The 16,025-nt window shown below is 42.4% G+C and overlaps 2 protein-coding genes across 3 annotated transcripts in view; both read right to left on the bottom strand.

Annotated features, from left to right (window-relative positions):
* Window positions 1-1,580: 1,580 nt before the first annotated feature.
* On the bottom strand, window positions 1,581-6,410 carry ITGB1BP2 (integrin beta 1 binding protein (melusin) 2). Of its 2 annotated transcripts, XM_005876201.2 has the most exons (11): window positions 5,788-6,410; window positions 5,488-5,537; window positions 5,343-5,399; window positions 5,126-5,268; window positions 4,131-4,225; window positions 3,434-3,492; window positions 3,225-3,295; window positions 3,009-3,108; window positions 2,638-2,751; window positions 2,328-2,390; window positions 1,581-1,981 (listed from the first exon to the last, which is right to left on the bottom strand). In XM_005876201.2, the coding sequence occupies exons 1-11, from the start codon at window positions 5,849-5,851 to the stop codon at window positions 1,757-1,759; spliced, it is 1,041 nt and encodes a 346-aa protein (XP_005876263.1). In that variant the 5' UTR covers window positions 5,852-6,410; the 3' UTR covers window positions 1,581-1,756. The 2 variants fall into 2 exon arrangements, with proteins under 2 accessions (XP_005876263.1, XP_014403185.1); XM_014547699.1 differs by lacking the exons at window positions 5,126-5,268; window positions 5,343-5,399 and having other exon boundaries at window positions 5,788-5,811.
* Window positions 6,411-6,443: 33 nt separating this feature from the next.
* NONO (non-POU domain containing, octamer-binding) overlaps window positions 6,444-16,025 on the bottom strand; it is a 17,417-nt gene continuing 7,835 nt past the window's right edge. The window contains exons 3-11 of the mRNA XM_005876200.2: window positions 15,681-15,874; window positions 13,410-13,711; window positions 11,919-12,014; window positions 11,531-11,727; window positions 11,105-11,189; window positions 10,131-10,233; window positions 9,507-9,546; window positions 9,166-9,275; window positions 6,444-7,449 (exon numbers count right to left, since the gene is read on the bottom strand). Coding sequence (XP_005876262.1) covers window positions 7,315-7,449; window positions 9,166-9,275; window positions 9,507-9,546; window positions 10,131-10,233; window positions 11,105-11,189; window positions 11,531-11,727; window positions 11,919-12,014; window positions 13,410-13,711; window positions 15,681-15,874 — 1,262 coding nt within the window. The 3' untranslated portion in view covers window positions 6,444-7,314. The remainder of the gene's footprint in view (window positions 7,450-9,165; window positions 9,276-9,506; window positions 9,547-10,130; window positions 10,234-11,104; window positions 11,190-11,530; window positions 11,728-11,918; window positions 12,015-13,409; window positions 13,712-15,680; window positions 15,875-16,025) is intronic.

The raw sequence follows: 16,025 nt of genomic DNA, 5'->3' as shown, positions 1-16,025 counted from the left end.
GGACTTCATAAACATAAAAAACTTTTGTGTACCAAAGGACGCCACTAAGGAAGTGGAATGACAACACACACAATGGGAGAAAATATTTGCAAATCTTATATCTGACAGGAGACTTGTCTCCAAAATACACAAGGTGTCCCAAAAAATGTATACAAACTTTAACACCTGATAGCTCAATTTTGAAAATGAAATTTATTTTAATAAACACTGCCTTTATTATTATTATTCAAAGTGTGTATATATACTTTTGGGGATACCTTATATTTAATACTCTTATAACTCAATAAAAAGACAAATCACCCAATTAGCAGATGGTCAAAAGATATGAACAGATGTTTTTCCAAATATGAGACACAAATTACCAATAAGCACAAGTAAAGATGCTCAACATCATTAGCCATCAGTGAAATGCAAATTAAAACCATAGTTAGATTCCCCTTCACACCCACTAGTATGGTTATAATAAAATAAGACAAATAAGTGTTATTGAGGATGTAGAGAAACTGGAACCCTCTTACATAGCTGGTGGGAATGTAAAATGATGCAGCCTCTTTGGAAATAGTCTGGCAGTTGCTCAAAAGATTAAAGTTATCATTTGACCCAGAAATTACACTCCTAGGTATATATCCAAGAAAAATGAAAACCTATGTCTATATAAAAACTTTTACATGAATGCTCATAACATCATTATTCATAATAGGCAAAAAGTGGAAAAAGACCCAAATGTCCCTCAACTGATGAACAGATATACAAAACGTAGTATAATCACACAGTGGAATATTATTTGTTCATGAAAAGAAATTAAGAGCTTATATGCGTTACAACATGGATGAACTTTGAAAATATTATGCTAAGTGAAAGAAGTCTGTCACAAAAGACCACATTTTTTTTTCATTCCAGTCATAAAATATCCACAATAGGTAAATCCACGGAGGCAGAAAGTAGATTAGTGGTTGCCTAGGGCTATGAGTTTGAAGGAAAATTGGGAGTGACTACTAATGGATATAGACAGGGTTTCTTTTGGAGTGATGAAAATGTTTTAAGTTGATTGTGGTTATACAACTCGGAAAAACATTGAATTTTATACTTTAAATGGGTGTTGTATGGTCTGTGAATTGTATCTCAATAAAGTTTTTTTTTAAAAATTACGTCTTCCATGGAGACTTCCCTTTCTTTTTTTTAGGGAAAGATTAAGTTTTATTCTGAGCCTTCCTTTTCTACTGCAGTCCACATTAATCTCACCATTCTCTCAACTCCAATAGCTCTTAAAAACTGTACTGCACAATTTAGTACTCAGTTTAACTACCTAATAATGTTTATTATTATTTCATGTCGATTATCCAGGACTTGTCAGCCAGACTGTAATTTTCCTGAGAGGAATGAATAAGTCTTCTGTTTCTCAAATATCTCTAAACTACCCAACACATAACTGGGCACATAGTAAGTACTCAGTAAATAACTGATAGTTGTGAAGAATAGATTGAATGTGAATGTGCTTGTTTTCACACATGTGTCAAACACACAGAAGTTTGGGGAAATGAATACAATCTTAGATAGTGAGGTGAGAGAACAACACTATGTGAAACTGTAGAATAACAGATTTATTTAAGAGAACAAACAGCATGGTTTGGATATTTTTGTTCTCCCCTCCTTCAGCCTCCTGCTGCTCAATACCACATGGCCAACCATATCATGGTCTCTGAGATCCTATGAGATTTATTGAGGTCCTGTCTAGATACTTGATTGTTTGGTGTCACTATTCCCCCATTGCTTCCTCCTCGTCCTCCTCCTCTGTCCAGCTCAGATCATCTGAGTCCTCAGATTCTTCCTCATCCATCTCTAACCCAACCCCTGCCTTAGCCCTCTCAGCTAGTGCATCAGGGTGCTCCAGCTGGGCCCAGGATCCTGGGTCAGCCTTCACCAGGGAGATTTCAACCCGAGATGGCATCAAGGAGACAGAGCTCAGCTCCACGTTTATGACCTGAGGAAGAGGGAAAGATAGAGGAACACAGGAAAAAGAGAAAAATGAAGAAATCAAGGGGGTTGGGGTCAAGGTGGGGTGGTGATAAATGACAGGGAGAAAATAAAAATGTAAGGTGGGGGAAAAGATGGAGGAATAAGACAACATAGTAAGGGAGAGGAGGAAAAAAGAGAAAGGGGATAGGGAAGGGGGGGGAAGGGAGAGAATATAAAAGCAAATGAAGAGAAAACCTCCACTTCTTCCCATTACAACTCCTTCCCCCTCAAGACACCCTCTATTCATTGCAGTCTGGCCCTTCTTTTCACCCCATCTGCCCTCCCTCCTGTGCTCCCTTATCTTCACTTACCCCCCAGAGCTTCATCTGTGCTTGAAACACACGGTTACCATCAAAAACAATGTGGACATGAAGCTGAGAGAAAAGAATTATAGGGGTAGTAACAATCCAGAAGGTCAGAACAGATCATTATGACACAGAACCAGGCCAGAGGTGTGATCCATACATCCACAGGTCAGTCAGATAACCCTGATCCAATATCATTACCTTCCTCTCAGGGGACTATGGAGTCTACATGTTAACTACAGACAGCAACACTGCCTGTAAGATTGTAATAACACCCAATTCACTAGCCTCCCATCCAGCATCAGACATTCCTTACCTCAGTTTGACTGGCCTTCACCCAGTTGAATGCAGGAAGTGGAATCTGGCCATACACAGTCACCACTACTAAGGAATCTGTCTGGTGCCAATCATGACGGCAAGATGCTGGTAGCTAAAGATGTGAAATGTGAGTGGTAAAAATGAATGCTTAACCCAAGAGGAGTTCTCATGGTTTGTATGGAGAAGAGACAGTTTCAGGAAGATTAACACTAACTTATATTGATTGCAAAGCTTCTGGGCTGTTGAGGGATAAGGAGCAGAATCTTATTTGGTCCATACAAAAGGAGATAGCTTGCTATGAAGTACGGGGAGGAGAAATTATTTCTGGAATTGGCTCCTAATCAAGAGTTCAGGGAAGTTTGAGCTTACCTGCTTCCCCCAGTCATGTCTACCAACTCTGCATCCTGGCTGTGCCAGGAAGGCCCCAAAATCCAGGGTCTGGATGCCACAACAGCTCCAAGACTTCATCCTGAGGTAGGAAGATAATTCAACTGAATCCCTTTCCATTCCCACAAGCCCCTACTCCCATCTATGTTCAACATTGGGAGAAACCTCTCTCACAGCCCACCTAGTACCCTCTCTCACCCCTCATGGAATCGAGGTGCTCCTGGGTGGTAAGTACATGGAGTAGCATCACTCTCAGGGCCTTGGTAAACCTAAGACAGATCAAGGAAAAAGGAAAGGAATCAGGTCATTCTAAAGTGTACTCCAGCAATTTCATATCTATACCCAATCATCTCTTGGGTATAGTATCCCTCAGCCACATGCTTGAGCCCTCATAAACTCTCACTCACAGCGTCACATCCTGGGTTCTGGCAGCTGGAACCAGTCTGGATCAGACTACTGTCAAGTCCTGGGCAAGGGAGGAAAATAGAGTTAAGAACCTATCTTTTATTTTTAAATACATTTTTATTGATTTTAGAGCAGTGATTCTCAACCTGTGAGTCGCTACCCCTTTGGGGATTGAACGACCCTTTCACAGGGGTCGCCTAAGACCATCGGAAAACACATATATAATTACATATTGTTTTTGTGATTAATCACTATGCTTTAATTATGTTCAATTTGTAACAATGAAAATACATTACGCTTCATAACAGTAGAAAAATTACAGTTATGAAGTAGCAATGAAAATAATTTTATGGTTGGGGGTCACCACAACATGAGGAACTGTATTAAAGGGTCGTGGCATTAGGAAGGTTGAGAACCACTGTTTTAGAGAGAGAGGAAGGGAGAGGAAGAGAGAGATAGGAACATCAGCGATGAAAGAGAATCACCGACTGGCTGCCTCCTGCATGCCCCTACTGGGGATTGAGCCCCAAACCGGGCATGTGCCCTAACCAGGAATTGAACCAGTAACCTCTTGGTTTATGGCTCAACTGCTAAGTCACACCAGCTGGGCAGTCAGGAACCTATCCATTATATCCACCCAACTGCCACTTTCACTAAATTCCAGTCTGCGAGGTCTGTCCAACTAAGGACCCACTTTACCTGCTCCAGATTCCTGGTCTAATTCCTTCTTTTCCAATGCCATTTCCAGGGCTTGGGATATATTTAGCGGAAGCAGCTTTGGTGGCAACTCTGACCTAGGGGGTAAGGGTGAGATGATTTAGTTCTGACTCATTAACCATGATCAACAGCTCCAATATTCCCACCAGTTCTAATGGAGTCGAAAAAGTCTGGTGAAAGTAAGGTCAGGGTTGGAGAAATTGGGTAGAAACTTCATTGCCAATTTTCTTCTCTATGGATATCCCAAATCCCTGACCCTGAAGAAATCACCAGGACTTCTCTTGCTCATCTACTCAGTTGCTTTAAATCTCACATTTCTTTGTAGAAACATACCATTTCCCCTTCTTCTAATTAATTGTGGACCTAATATGACTTTCTTCTATTTCCGCAAAATTAACTTACTCTTCTCTGCAGCCTCCTGACTGCCAACTCTACTACATCCTTTTCTTCATGTAAAACTATTTTAAAGATCTTTTCCAAACAGAAAAAAAAATCAAGATCTTCCCAATTCCCCCTTGTATTATAAATATGTATTCATGAGGTGCTATCTGCCCTGTTAATTCAAAATACCTATCTATCACCCATACCACCTTACAGTAAGGGACATTATTTCTGGACAGATTTCCCCTATGGCACAAAATATATACTAAGCCCTGACATCTGGCCCTCCTCACATCTCTACGCCCTATCTCCCAAACCCCAGTGACCCTAAGCTCCATGAATGTAGCAAAAACCCTGGGACCTCCTACTTTTTAAAATATTTTTACTGATTTCAGAGAGGAAGGGAGAGGGAGAGATAAACATCAATGATGAGAGAGAATCATTTATCGGCTGCCTCCTGCACGCCCCCTATTGGGGATCCAGCCTGCAATCTGGGCATGTGCCCTTGACTGAAATCGAACCCAGGACCCTTCAGTCTGCAGATTGATGCTCTATCCACTGAGCCAAACCAGCTAGGGATGGGACCTCCTCTTTACTTGGGCCTCTCCCGGCGCAAAGTCTCTGCTGACTTTGGAATCGTAGTCAGTTTTTGCTCCTGAAATGAACTGCTTGTGCCAGGGCCCTCAAGTTGAGGGGCTTCAGGGAGCTTCTCAGCACAGTGTGGTCCCACAGTACAGCCCTAGTACAGATAAGGAGAGGAGGATTAGAGATAGAATCTTTCTATTAGGGGCAGAATCTAAGTAAAGAATTTACCTTGATGTTTAAGAACTCAGAGAAATCTACAGTTCGCTTCCGGCAGCAGGACCAACCCTGATAATGAGACCCAGCTCAGCTTAGATTCCTGAGTGTATTTCCTTTGGGAAATGTTCTTGCTATCACCCCCTCACGTATACCTCACCTTAAGTGCATCATGGAAGATTGGAATCCCAGTGTGATGGCAACAGGAATCTGTGGATATGGATAGAAAGATCAAGAAAGGAAACTATACCAAATGTCACTTCTTACCTCTTCCACAGGCCTATATGCTTTGGTTTTTCCATATAATATATAAAAAAAATCCAGTCAAGATTGAAGACTGCCCAGACCAGTTAAACTAGGGCAGGTACACTAAATTTCTTCTTCTACTCCTTTAGCAGACTATCCACAGATGACCATTCCCCAGGATCCAGAGCCCCCTGGCAAGACCAGGCTTACTCACCAGGAAGATTGGTATTGGGGTCAAAGTGCTGCCCACAGCCTTTGTTATGGCAGAGTAGAGACATGGAAGCGTTGGTAGAATTACTGAAAGGGTATTTCAAGGAGTCTGGCTGCCGAGTGGGGAAGACCTCTTAGTCTGGAAGCTTTTAGCTGTCTGGAAGGGGCAGCTGTGTCTATCTTTAGTTCAGAAGGCGTACACCTCCTAACATGGGCAAGGGAACTTCAATTGGTCTTCCCAGCCAATAGGAATGAGCTCAGGAGCATTTTAGCTCTGAGGCTCAAGAAAAGGATCACGCAGAGTAGAGCTTGGAACTTGGGTGAGGTCAGCTAATCACTGCTGAGACTGTTTTAGTTTTACCATGTCAATTCTAAGCCTCAGACATATTAGCAGCTGCTCAGAAACAAATACCAATTTTGAGACCTCTCCTAATGAGAATACCCCAATCCCCCAGCCCATTTTCTTTCAAAGACGCTTTCCTCCCATCCTTACTACTTCTGTGTACCAATAGCACAGATATTTGTCAACCACTTCAGCCATAGTATGCATCCAATCCCTGACATGTTTGCCACATGGATACTTGATAAAACCTACTGCTCAGTTCTTGAGACAGAACACCCCTCCCTCCCTTCCCCTCCAAAAATAGCACAGAAAATGAAAAGGATTAAAATGTATTTTAATAAGTTGATGCTTCATTACCGCTCCATTTTCAGAAAAAAACTCCGAAGGTATCAGAACAAATCAAACATGGTACACCAATAAAAAAAAAAAGCACAGCATAACTACGTAAGATAGGCAATGCTAAGAGCTACTGTTGGACATTTCATCATACAGCAACCCTGTTCCCAAGGTTGTACTAGGCCTATCAAGAAAAGCTGTGAACAGCAACATCAGACACAAAAGGGCCATTCCTGGGTTGTCCTTACCCAAGAAAAAGATGGAGGCTAGTTAACACAAGATTTTTTTTTAAAGATATACTAAAATGAAAATCTCTAAGAGAAAAATGTCTTCCTTAGGATATGAAGGGATAATATATGGGGTATAACAGAACCGTATGCATGTATGTTATCTGTGACCTCTGCGGACATTGCCTGAATTCCCACCTGGGAGTGAATCAAGTGATGGAGGATGTTTGTGGTTTTTGTGGTACATGTGGCAGTGTCTCCGGGGTCGGGAAATTTAAGAATGAGAATGCAAATAGAACAGGATAAACAGAATGGAATGATCAAGATTCATGGGGGCTCTAACTGGATCCACTTTGCCATCGCCCCCCAACCCTGGCCTTCAATAATCTCGAGGCTTCAGGAATGCACCACACAGACACAATTAAACAATATACCACACAGAAATGATTTGTTAAATATCACCCCTCCCTTGACCTCTGTCTCCAGCATACTCTCTAGAGTAGTACAGGTAGGGAAGATCTAACTATTGGGAGGAATCCCTAACACTCTTCCAGGTAGAATTCTGGCTAGTCCAAAAAGGGTCCTTCTCTTAAGGGTTTTGGGAAACTAGACACTGCAATTTTTATTAGTATCGGCGACGTTTGTTTGGAGCAAAATCAGCTCCAGGAGCTGCACGGTTGAATGCAGGAGGGGTTCCACCAATTGCCCCTATTCCTTCCATTGTAGCAGCTTGGCCAAAGCGTTCGGTAGTTGGTGGGGTCTTAAAGAGAAAAAGAGAGAAACATTACAAAATAACCTATGTCCTAAGCTTCCCACCCATCTGTAGTCCTTCCCTTGGAGGCCATTTCCACCCCAATTATTTTTTAAAACATATTTATATTGATTTCAGAGAGGAAGGGAGGATAGAGAGATAGAAATATCAATGATGAAAGAGGACCATCAATCAGCTGCCTCCTGCATGCTCCCCACTGGGGACCAAGCCCACAACCCAGGCATGTGCCCCTGGCTGGAATCGAACCTGGGACCACTCAGTCCGAAGGCCGATGCTCTATCCACTGCGCCAAACCAGCCAGGGCTCCACCTGCTGGGGATGCCTAATCATGTTTAAAACTCTAGCGGAGCCTGGCCAGCATGGCTCATGCTTGAACAGTGACCTATGAACCAGGAGGTCACAGTTCCATTCCTTGTCAAGGCACATGCCTGGGTTGTGGGGCTCCATCCCCATTGTGGGGTGTGCAGGAGGCAGACGATCAATGAGTCTCTCTCATCATTGATGTTTCTATCTCTCTCTCCCTTGCCCTTCTTCTCTGAAATCAATGAAAACAACAACAACAAAACTCTAGCCGATAGCCCGGCTGGAGTACATAGTGGTTGAGTGTCGACCTATGAACCAGGAGGTCACCTGTCAATTCCTAGTCAGGGCACATGCCCAGGTTGTGGGCTCGATCCCATGTGCGGTGTGCAGGAGGCAGCCAATAGATGATCATCTCTCATCACTGATGTATCTCTCTCTCTCTCCCTTCCTGTCTGAAATCAACAACAACAAAAAAATACATTAAAAAAAAAGAGACTCTAGCGCAGTGGTTCTCAACCTTCTGGCCCTTTAAATACAGTTCCTCATGTTGTGACCCAACCATAAAATTATTTTTGTTGCTACTTCATAACTGTAATGTTGCTGTTATGAATCGTAATGTAAATATCTGATATGCAGGATGGTCTTAGGCGACCCCTGTGAAAGGGTCGTTCAACCGCCAAATGGGTCACGACCCACACAGGTTGAGAACCGCTGCTCTAGCGGATAGATGTCCCTGAAAGGAAGGTTGCCTGAATTACGAACCCACCCAACCATCCCACCTTTAACTTTTTATCCCTATTCTTTCTTCCTCTTCTTTAAATATATTTTTATTGATTTTTCAGAGAGGAGGGGAGAGGGATAGAGTCAGAAACATTGATGAGAGAGAAACATCGATCAGCTGCTTCCTGCACACTCCCCACCAGGGATGTGCCCGCAACCAAGGCACATGCCCCTGACCGGAATCGAACCTGGGAGCCTTCAGTCCATAGGCCGACGCTCTATCCACTTAGCCAAACCGGTTAGGGCTATCCCTATTCTTATTAGCTAAGCAATATTACATACTAAATTCCTAAGATGGTTAAGTTCTACCTATGTCCTTTTTGATGAACTAGGTACATGGACAAGGCAGGCCATCACTTTTCAAGCAACCTGAAGCCTATCCAGTTTTAACATTTTGATATAAGAACTAAAATCACCTCAGGATTGTATGAACCATAAAGTATATTTTGAGACTCGTTTACTCAGGAGTCCAAAATAAAGACCTTGAGGTTACATTGGATAACAGTAGTTCTAATACTGTTATCTGTAGCAAAATCATGGCAGGCCAAGCGACTATGGAAGCAAAGTCCTTTCTCCTCCCATCACCATTCAGGGTTACTGTTAAGATCCTGCAGTTATTACCAATCCCAAGGTTCCATCTGGCATCATAGTGGCAGGTCCTGGAGGAGCTGGTGTACCAGCAGGCACAGGAGCAGGGGGCATGGCACCTCTGTTGTTTATTCCCATAGCACCTAAAGCAGAGTAGTGTGGTCAGTACAGGAGAAAGATATCATCTGTCTCTTTCTGTTCTAAAGTTAACAATTCAACAAGACCTTTGGGCTAAGACATGTTAACCCACCCCAAAAAACGATGCTCCCAGAAATGTGAATCCCTTAAATCTGGAATACATAAAATAAGCTACATAGTTCACCAGAGACAAGACAAAAAAGGAAATCAGAGCCATTAATCTCCTGAGTCCTTACCTCCCATAGCCATCTGGCCCATCCGTATCTCCTGCTCTCTCTGAAAAACAAAAAAACACTAAAGACAGTCTAAGACAGCACTGCATTCTCCCACAATCCATTGAAGACCACACACTAAGGAAAGTACAGAGTGATAACACATCCTAAGTATACTGAGACCAAGCTGAGGAACACCAACAATTCCTCACTAGTTATACAGTGAGTTCAAGATCAGAGCTACTAGGACACAAGTCAGTCTCCTATTAGGTACAAGAAAGTTATGAAAGGAAAGGGGAAAATAGTCAATTTTTTCCTATAGCTCCAACCTATATAACTTGAAGGACAGCAATGGACTAGTCACTAGACAAGGGTGCTACAGAATTGGATATATCTCATCCTGCAGTCACTGAGTCTGAATAGCATATACTAGTCCCAGCTTTTCATCCTAAATAGCCCATGGGGCAAAAAGAGCTCTCCTTCAAACCTTACCTTTCCTTCCTATGAATTATTTCTAAAAGGAGTTTCACAGAATGGAAAAATTGATCATAACCTGGTATGTTGTATAGTCCTAGTGGGCAGACAATTCATGGTGGGTTTGTCATATCACGACTGGACTGGTACATCATGGGCACAAAGGAGATATACCGCATCAGGGAAGGTTCCCTTGAATCCTTCCTGCTGTCGCCGCATCATTTCTTCCTGCTGTCGCCTCATCTCTTCCTCACGGCGCCTGCGCTCTTCCTCCTGCCTACAGAGTCACCAAAGTATTTAAGCAGAGGCATTCCAGAACTTAAGCTGATTATCTTAATAGGGGACTCAGCCAAGAGGATCAAAAGCCTACTGAAGCCCTAGCCAGTTTGGCTCAGTGGATAGAATGTCGGCCTGTGGACTGAAGGTTCCCGGATTTGATTCTGGTCAAGGGCATATGCCTGGGTTATGGGTTCAATCTCCAGTACGGGGCATGCAGGAGGCAGCCAATCAATGATTCTGTCTTATCATTAATGTTTCTATCTCTCACTCCCTCTCCCTTCCTCTCTGAAATCAATAAAAAAAAATATATAGTTTAAAAAGAGCCAACTGGCCGAAACCGGTTTGGCTCAGTGGATAGAGCGTCGGCCTGCGGACTGAAGGGTCCCAGGTTCGATTCCGGTCAAGGGCATGTACCTGGGTTGCGGGCACATCCCCAGTGGGAGATGTGCAGGAGGCAGCTGATTGATGTTTCTCTCTCATCAATGTTTCTAGCTCTCTATCTCTCTCCCTTCCTCTCTGTAAAAAATCAAAAAAAAATATTTAAAAAAAAAAAAAAAGAGCCAACTGGAAACTATCATAGCTCTCCAGGAAGTTCAATGTTAAATGTGCCCAGCCCTAAAGCAACCCTGATGTGCCCCTTAGGGGAAAAAGTTCTTTCTCAAAGGAGCCTCATGAGACCAGGACTCAGCTGTTTTCTCTTTAGTGTAGCCGTAATTCCCAGAACCACTGGCAGCTGAAACATTTCCCATCCAAAGGGAGATGAAACAGCCAGGAAATGTTTGCCAATATATTTACAAATGCATGAGGTAGCTTGGTGGTAGGAAGCAGGAGTGAGACATTATGAGAGAAAAGGGGTTGAGAAGAGTTACCTGAGCTCCAGTTGCTTTCGTTTTTGCACTTCTTGGTTGTGCAGCTCTTCCATCCTCCGAAGTTCTTCTTGACGCCTCATCAAATCTAGAAAAACAACAGACTTGATTGAGAGTATTCTTCATTCTCCTCATATGGACCCAATAATTTTTCATAATTAAAGATCCAGAAAGCAAAAGGGATATATAATCCCTGAGTGGCCATCCGAGGTATCCAGATTCCAAAAATAAAGCCAAACCTATTATTCCTTCTCCACAGAATCCAGTATTTTCTGCCACATCTCCAAGCTCATTTGCCTACCAAGATCAACAAAATATTTCAGAGAATAAAAGTAGAGGTTTAGGCCTTTCTCTACCGATTGATACTAAGAAACTCCGGAAAAACTTTTGTTGTTCTTTTAGTTTTAAGACTTAGAGGCCTATACTCACCCTGCCTCATTAGCATGACCTGGTGCTCATGGCGAGCAGCCTCCATCTCCATTTCCAGTTTCTCACGAGCTTCCTTGATGTTGCGGTCCACTTGGTCCTGCTGCTGTTTCTCCATCTCAATGAGTGCCTTCCAGCGCATGGCATATTCATACTCGAAGGAGCCAGGCTGTGCAAATCTAGGTGGCTGCTCCCTCTCCCTAAAGACAAGGTTCCTGAGTTACTAAAACTCTGCCTAAGATAACAACTAAGCAATGTATTCCTTCTGAATGCCAAGATAATGGTTGCTAGTAAATATATATAACAAAGACCTGCCTCTTTTACACATCCCTTTACAAGCTTCCTTAAGAATAGGCCAACAGCTAACAGGGAATATGTCAGGACAACATACTTGTGAAATTGCTGGTTCTTTATAACCAGCTTCTCTGGAAGTCCTCCTTCATCATCTAACTGGTCCATGGGCTCCACAGTCACAGGTCGAGGAAATCTGGGAAAAAGAAAGATCAAATCATACCCTATAGTAGGCTTCCTCTCTACACCTGCCACTGACACATGAACTAGTTTTAGGGGTCAGGACAAAACAAACTTCTGAAGGAGTTTTAAACCCAGTCTCAAGTAACCAATATCTCTTAATGGCGTTATGTGGAAATGTGGAATCTGGGGTTGATAGGATCAAGTCAGGCTTCAGACCTCTGAATCTAGCCTTTAAAAAGATGTTCAGCCTGGCCAGTGTAGCTCTGTGGTTGAGCAACAACCCATGAACCAAGAGGTCACCAGTTCGATTCCTGATCAGGGCACATGCAGGCATGATCCCCAGTGGGGGTTGTGCGGGAGGCAACCGATTGATGTTTCTCTCTCTCCATCCCTCTCCCTTCCTCTCTAAAAACAATAAAAACATAATTTTAAAAAAAAGATGTTCAAATAAGTAGATACAGTACTTAAGTGTAGCCTAACTATCTATTCTCTACAGAACTCCAGACAATAACGGGATAAATTCTAAGATGTTGCATGCACAAAACAACTTTTCAGAGTTATAAAACTTCAAAGGGGAGACTTAACACTGATTAAATGACCCACTGAAGGACTGAAAAAATTTAACTTAAAAAATATATATATCCTGCCCTAGCTGGTTTGGCTCAGTGGATAGAGCGTTAGCCTATGGACTCAAGGGTCCCGGTTTCAATTATGGTCAAGGGCACATGGGGCACATGCCCGGGTTGCGGGCTCGATCCCCAGTGGGAGGTGTGCAGGAGGCAGCCGATCAATGATTCTCTCTCATCACTGATGTTTTTATCTCTTTCTCCCTCTCCCTCCCTCTCTGAAATCAATAAAAAATATACTTAAAAAAATCCTCACCCAAGGATATTTTATTGATTTGAGAGAGAGAAGAAGGGGGAGAGACAGAAACATCAATCGACTGCCTCCCGCATATGCCCAATCAGGGAAACCTGCAACATTTTGGTGTACGGGATGACACTCCAATCAACCGAGCTAGGGCTATTAAAGTTTATTTTTTAATCCTCAAACTATACTTGTGTTAATTTAAGATTATGTTAAAAACTCTACTAGCCCAGCCGGCGTAGCTCAGTGGCTGAGCATCAACCTATGAACCAGGAGGTCATAGTTCGATTCCTGAACAGGGCACATGCCCTGGTTGTGGGCTCAATCCTCCATGTGGGGCATGCGGGAGGCAGCCAATCAATGATTCTCTCTAATCATTGATGTTTCTATCTCTCCCTCTCACTTTCTCTCTGAAATCAAGAAAAATATATTTTAAAAAAACGTACTAGAAAGCTGAATTAGTATGAACAGTATTTTAAATGCGCACAGGAACAGGGTTTCTAAAGGCTAACTTCCCAGACAACAACGGGCCCTCACTCACGTGGTTAGCAGGAAGGAACCTTCACTGCATCTGTCCAGAGCTTTCCGAGCAGCTGGCTTCCCTGAGAATTCAACAATGCCTTTTCCTGAGGGCCTTCCTCGATCATCCACAATGACTACGGCCCTCTCCACCTGGCCGAACACAGAAAAAGCTTCCTCCAGCAGTTCGTTGGACACATACTGAGGAAGGTTTCGGACCGTAAGGGATGCACTATGGCAGGCAAAGCGCACACGCAGCTGCTTTCCACGGAGTGGCATGTTGTCCAGCTCTACTTTAGCAATCTCCGCTAGGGTTCGTGTTTCCTAGGAAGCAGAGGATAGTTAGAATAACTGGGTTTAACAGACCAACTACACAGCTATCAAGAATTTAAAGTAGCACCCGGCCAGCATGGCTCAGTGGTTGAGCCTTGACCTATGAACCAGGAGGTCATGGTTCAATTCCTGGCCAGGGCACATGCCCAGGTTGTGGGCTCGATCCCCAGTGTGGGGCATGCAGGAGACAGCCAATCAATGATTCTCTCTCATCATTGATGTTTCTCTCTCTCTCTTTTCCTCTCTCAAATCAATAAAATGAATGTTTTTAAAAGATTCTAAAGTAGCATAGCTCAATACAAAATATCTTATAAAAAAAAAAAAAAGCTTACCCCTAGGTGGTTTGGCTCAGTGGATTAAGCACCAACCCATGATTCTAGTCAAGGACATATACCTTGGTTGCAGGCTCGATCCCCGGCCCTGATCAGGGGATGTATGGGAGGCAACCAATTGATGTCTCTCACATCAATGTTTCTCTCTCCCTGTCTCTCCACCCTCCCTTTCACTCTCTCTAAAAATCAATAGAAAAACATTCGCAGGTGAGGATCAACACACACACAAATAAAAAACCAACAACAACAACAACAACAAAACAAGGAGCTTGGCAACAGCATATAAAGAAGCATGGATAGAACGGAAAGAATGGAATTGTGTGTTTCAGATCACTCTTTGGTTAGCCTAACTGTTCTGATGGCCCTGAAAAACCAATTGGACATTCTAAAATTTAGTGACACTTACATCAGTGGTTCTCAACCTTCCTAATACTGCGACCCTTTAATACAGTTCATCATGTTGTGGTGACCCCCAACCATAAAATTATTTTCGTTGCTACTTCATAACTGTAATTTTGCTACTGTTATGAATCATAATGTAAATATCTGATATGCAGGATGTATTTTCATTGTTACAAATTGAACATAATTAAAGCATAGTGATTAATCATAAAAACAATATGTAATTATATATGTGTTTTCCGATGGTCTTAGGCGACCCCTGTGAAAAGGTCGTTCAATCCCCAAAGGGGTCTCGACCCACAAGTTGAGAACCGCTGACTTACATGGTCATCAGTATCACAGGTTATTCTCCCAAGGGTAACATATTATCTGGACAACAAATGATGAGCATAAAACCTATCCTTACAATACAGTAGAGCTAGAATTTTTAAATTTCAGCTAGCTACAAATAACTTAACCAGAATCTCTTATGTCCTCCAAGAGGCCTCTTTAGAACCACAAACCTTGATTGGACCCCCTTCATATTACTAAAGAGGAATCTGAGCCCCAGAGAAAATTACTTGCCTATATAGTCTTTAGTGAGTGGTATATCTGGAAGGAATACTAGTTCTGACCGCATCAAGTTCCTCATTTATGGAGATAAATAATGCCTAGAAAGGTTTCCCCCCATATACTTAACACGTTTCCTAAATCAAATCAGATTTTTGAAAAAGATCTGGTCAATCGGGAAAAAAGGAGACATGTAAGACTTTAGACAAAAAAAGAAATATATATATATATAGATTAAAAAATAAATTTTAAAAAAATAATTAAGATAATGAGTTTTATGTTATGTATATTTTAGCACAATTAAATTTTTAAAAATATATACAGCCCTGACCAATGTGGCTCAGTTGGTTTAGCATCATCCGGTGCACTGAAAGGTTGCCAATTTGATTACCGGTCAGGACACATGCCCAGGTTGCTGGTTGGATCCATGGTCAGGGTGTGTGTGGGAGTCAACTGACTGATGTTTCTCTCTCTCTCCCTTCCACTCTCTCAAACCCAATAAAAACAATATTTTTTAAGAAACCTATGAGGAAAAATTTTTAAATCTGCATTTTTTGTCCTATTCCATCAACTATAAGCTTTTAGCAGAGCATCTGGAAATTATTTACTGCCTTATTTTCCATATCCATTATTCCCCAGCTTCCCCATCTTTGCTCTATAAGCCTACAGTTGCTTACCAAGCGGATAAAGCCGAAGCCCTTATCCTTATGAATGAAGACTTCGCCTGCCTTCCCATATTTCTCAAATAGTTTCCTCATTTCCTCCTCAGTGATGTCAGGAGGAAGATTGCCCACAAAAAGCCGGCTACGTTGGGTGAAGGTCTTCTCTCCTGGTTTCCTAAAATTCTTCAGGTCAATAGTCAAGCCTTCATCTGAGAGAAGACAAGAGATTTATAGTCATTCTCAAAGAGCTACAACTACTGCTAGATTAGGAAACCTAATTGCTATAGAAAAGCCAAACACCATTCCCCAATGCAATCTATCCACTAACCACGTATCACTAAATTGCACCTTAGAATATGA

The sequence above is a fragment of the Myotis brandtii genome, unplaced genomic scaffold (genome assembly GCF_000412655.1).
Source record: "Myotis brandtii unplaced genomic scaffold, ASM41265v1 scaffold481, whole genome shotgun sequence".
Lineage (NCBI taxonomy): Eukaryota > Metazoa > Chordata > Mammalia > Chiroptera > Vespertilionidae > Myotis > Myotis brandtii.
This window is presented reverse-complemented; position numbering and strand designations above follow the sequence as displayed.

Excerpts from the sequence above, each read along its gene's own strand:
- ITGB1BP2 (XM_005876201.2), bottom strand. The coding sequence starts at position 5,851 with ATGTCTCTACTCTGCCATAACAAAGGCTGTGGGCAGCACTTTGACCCC. Across the intron at positions 3,493-4,130 it reads AGACCAGGAATCTGGAGCAG|GACTTGACAGTAGTCTGATC; the intron begins GTAAAGTGGGTC and ends TCCCTTGCCCAG. Across the intron at positions 3,296-3,433 it reads AGAACCCAGGATGTGACGCT|GTTTACCAAGGCCCTGAGAG; the intron begins GTGAGTGAGAGT and ends GATCTGTCTTAG.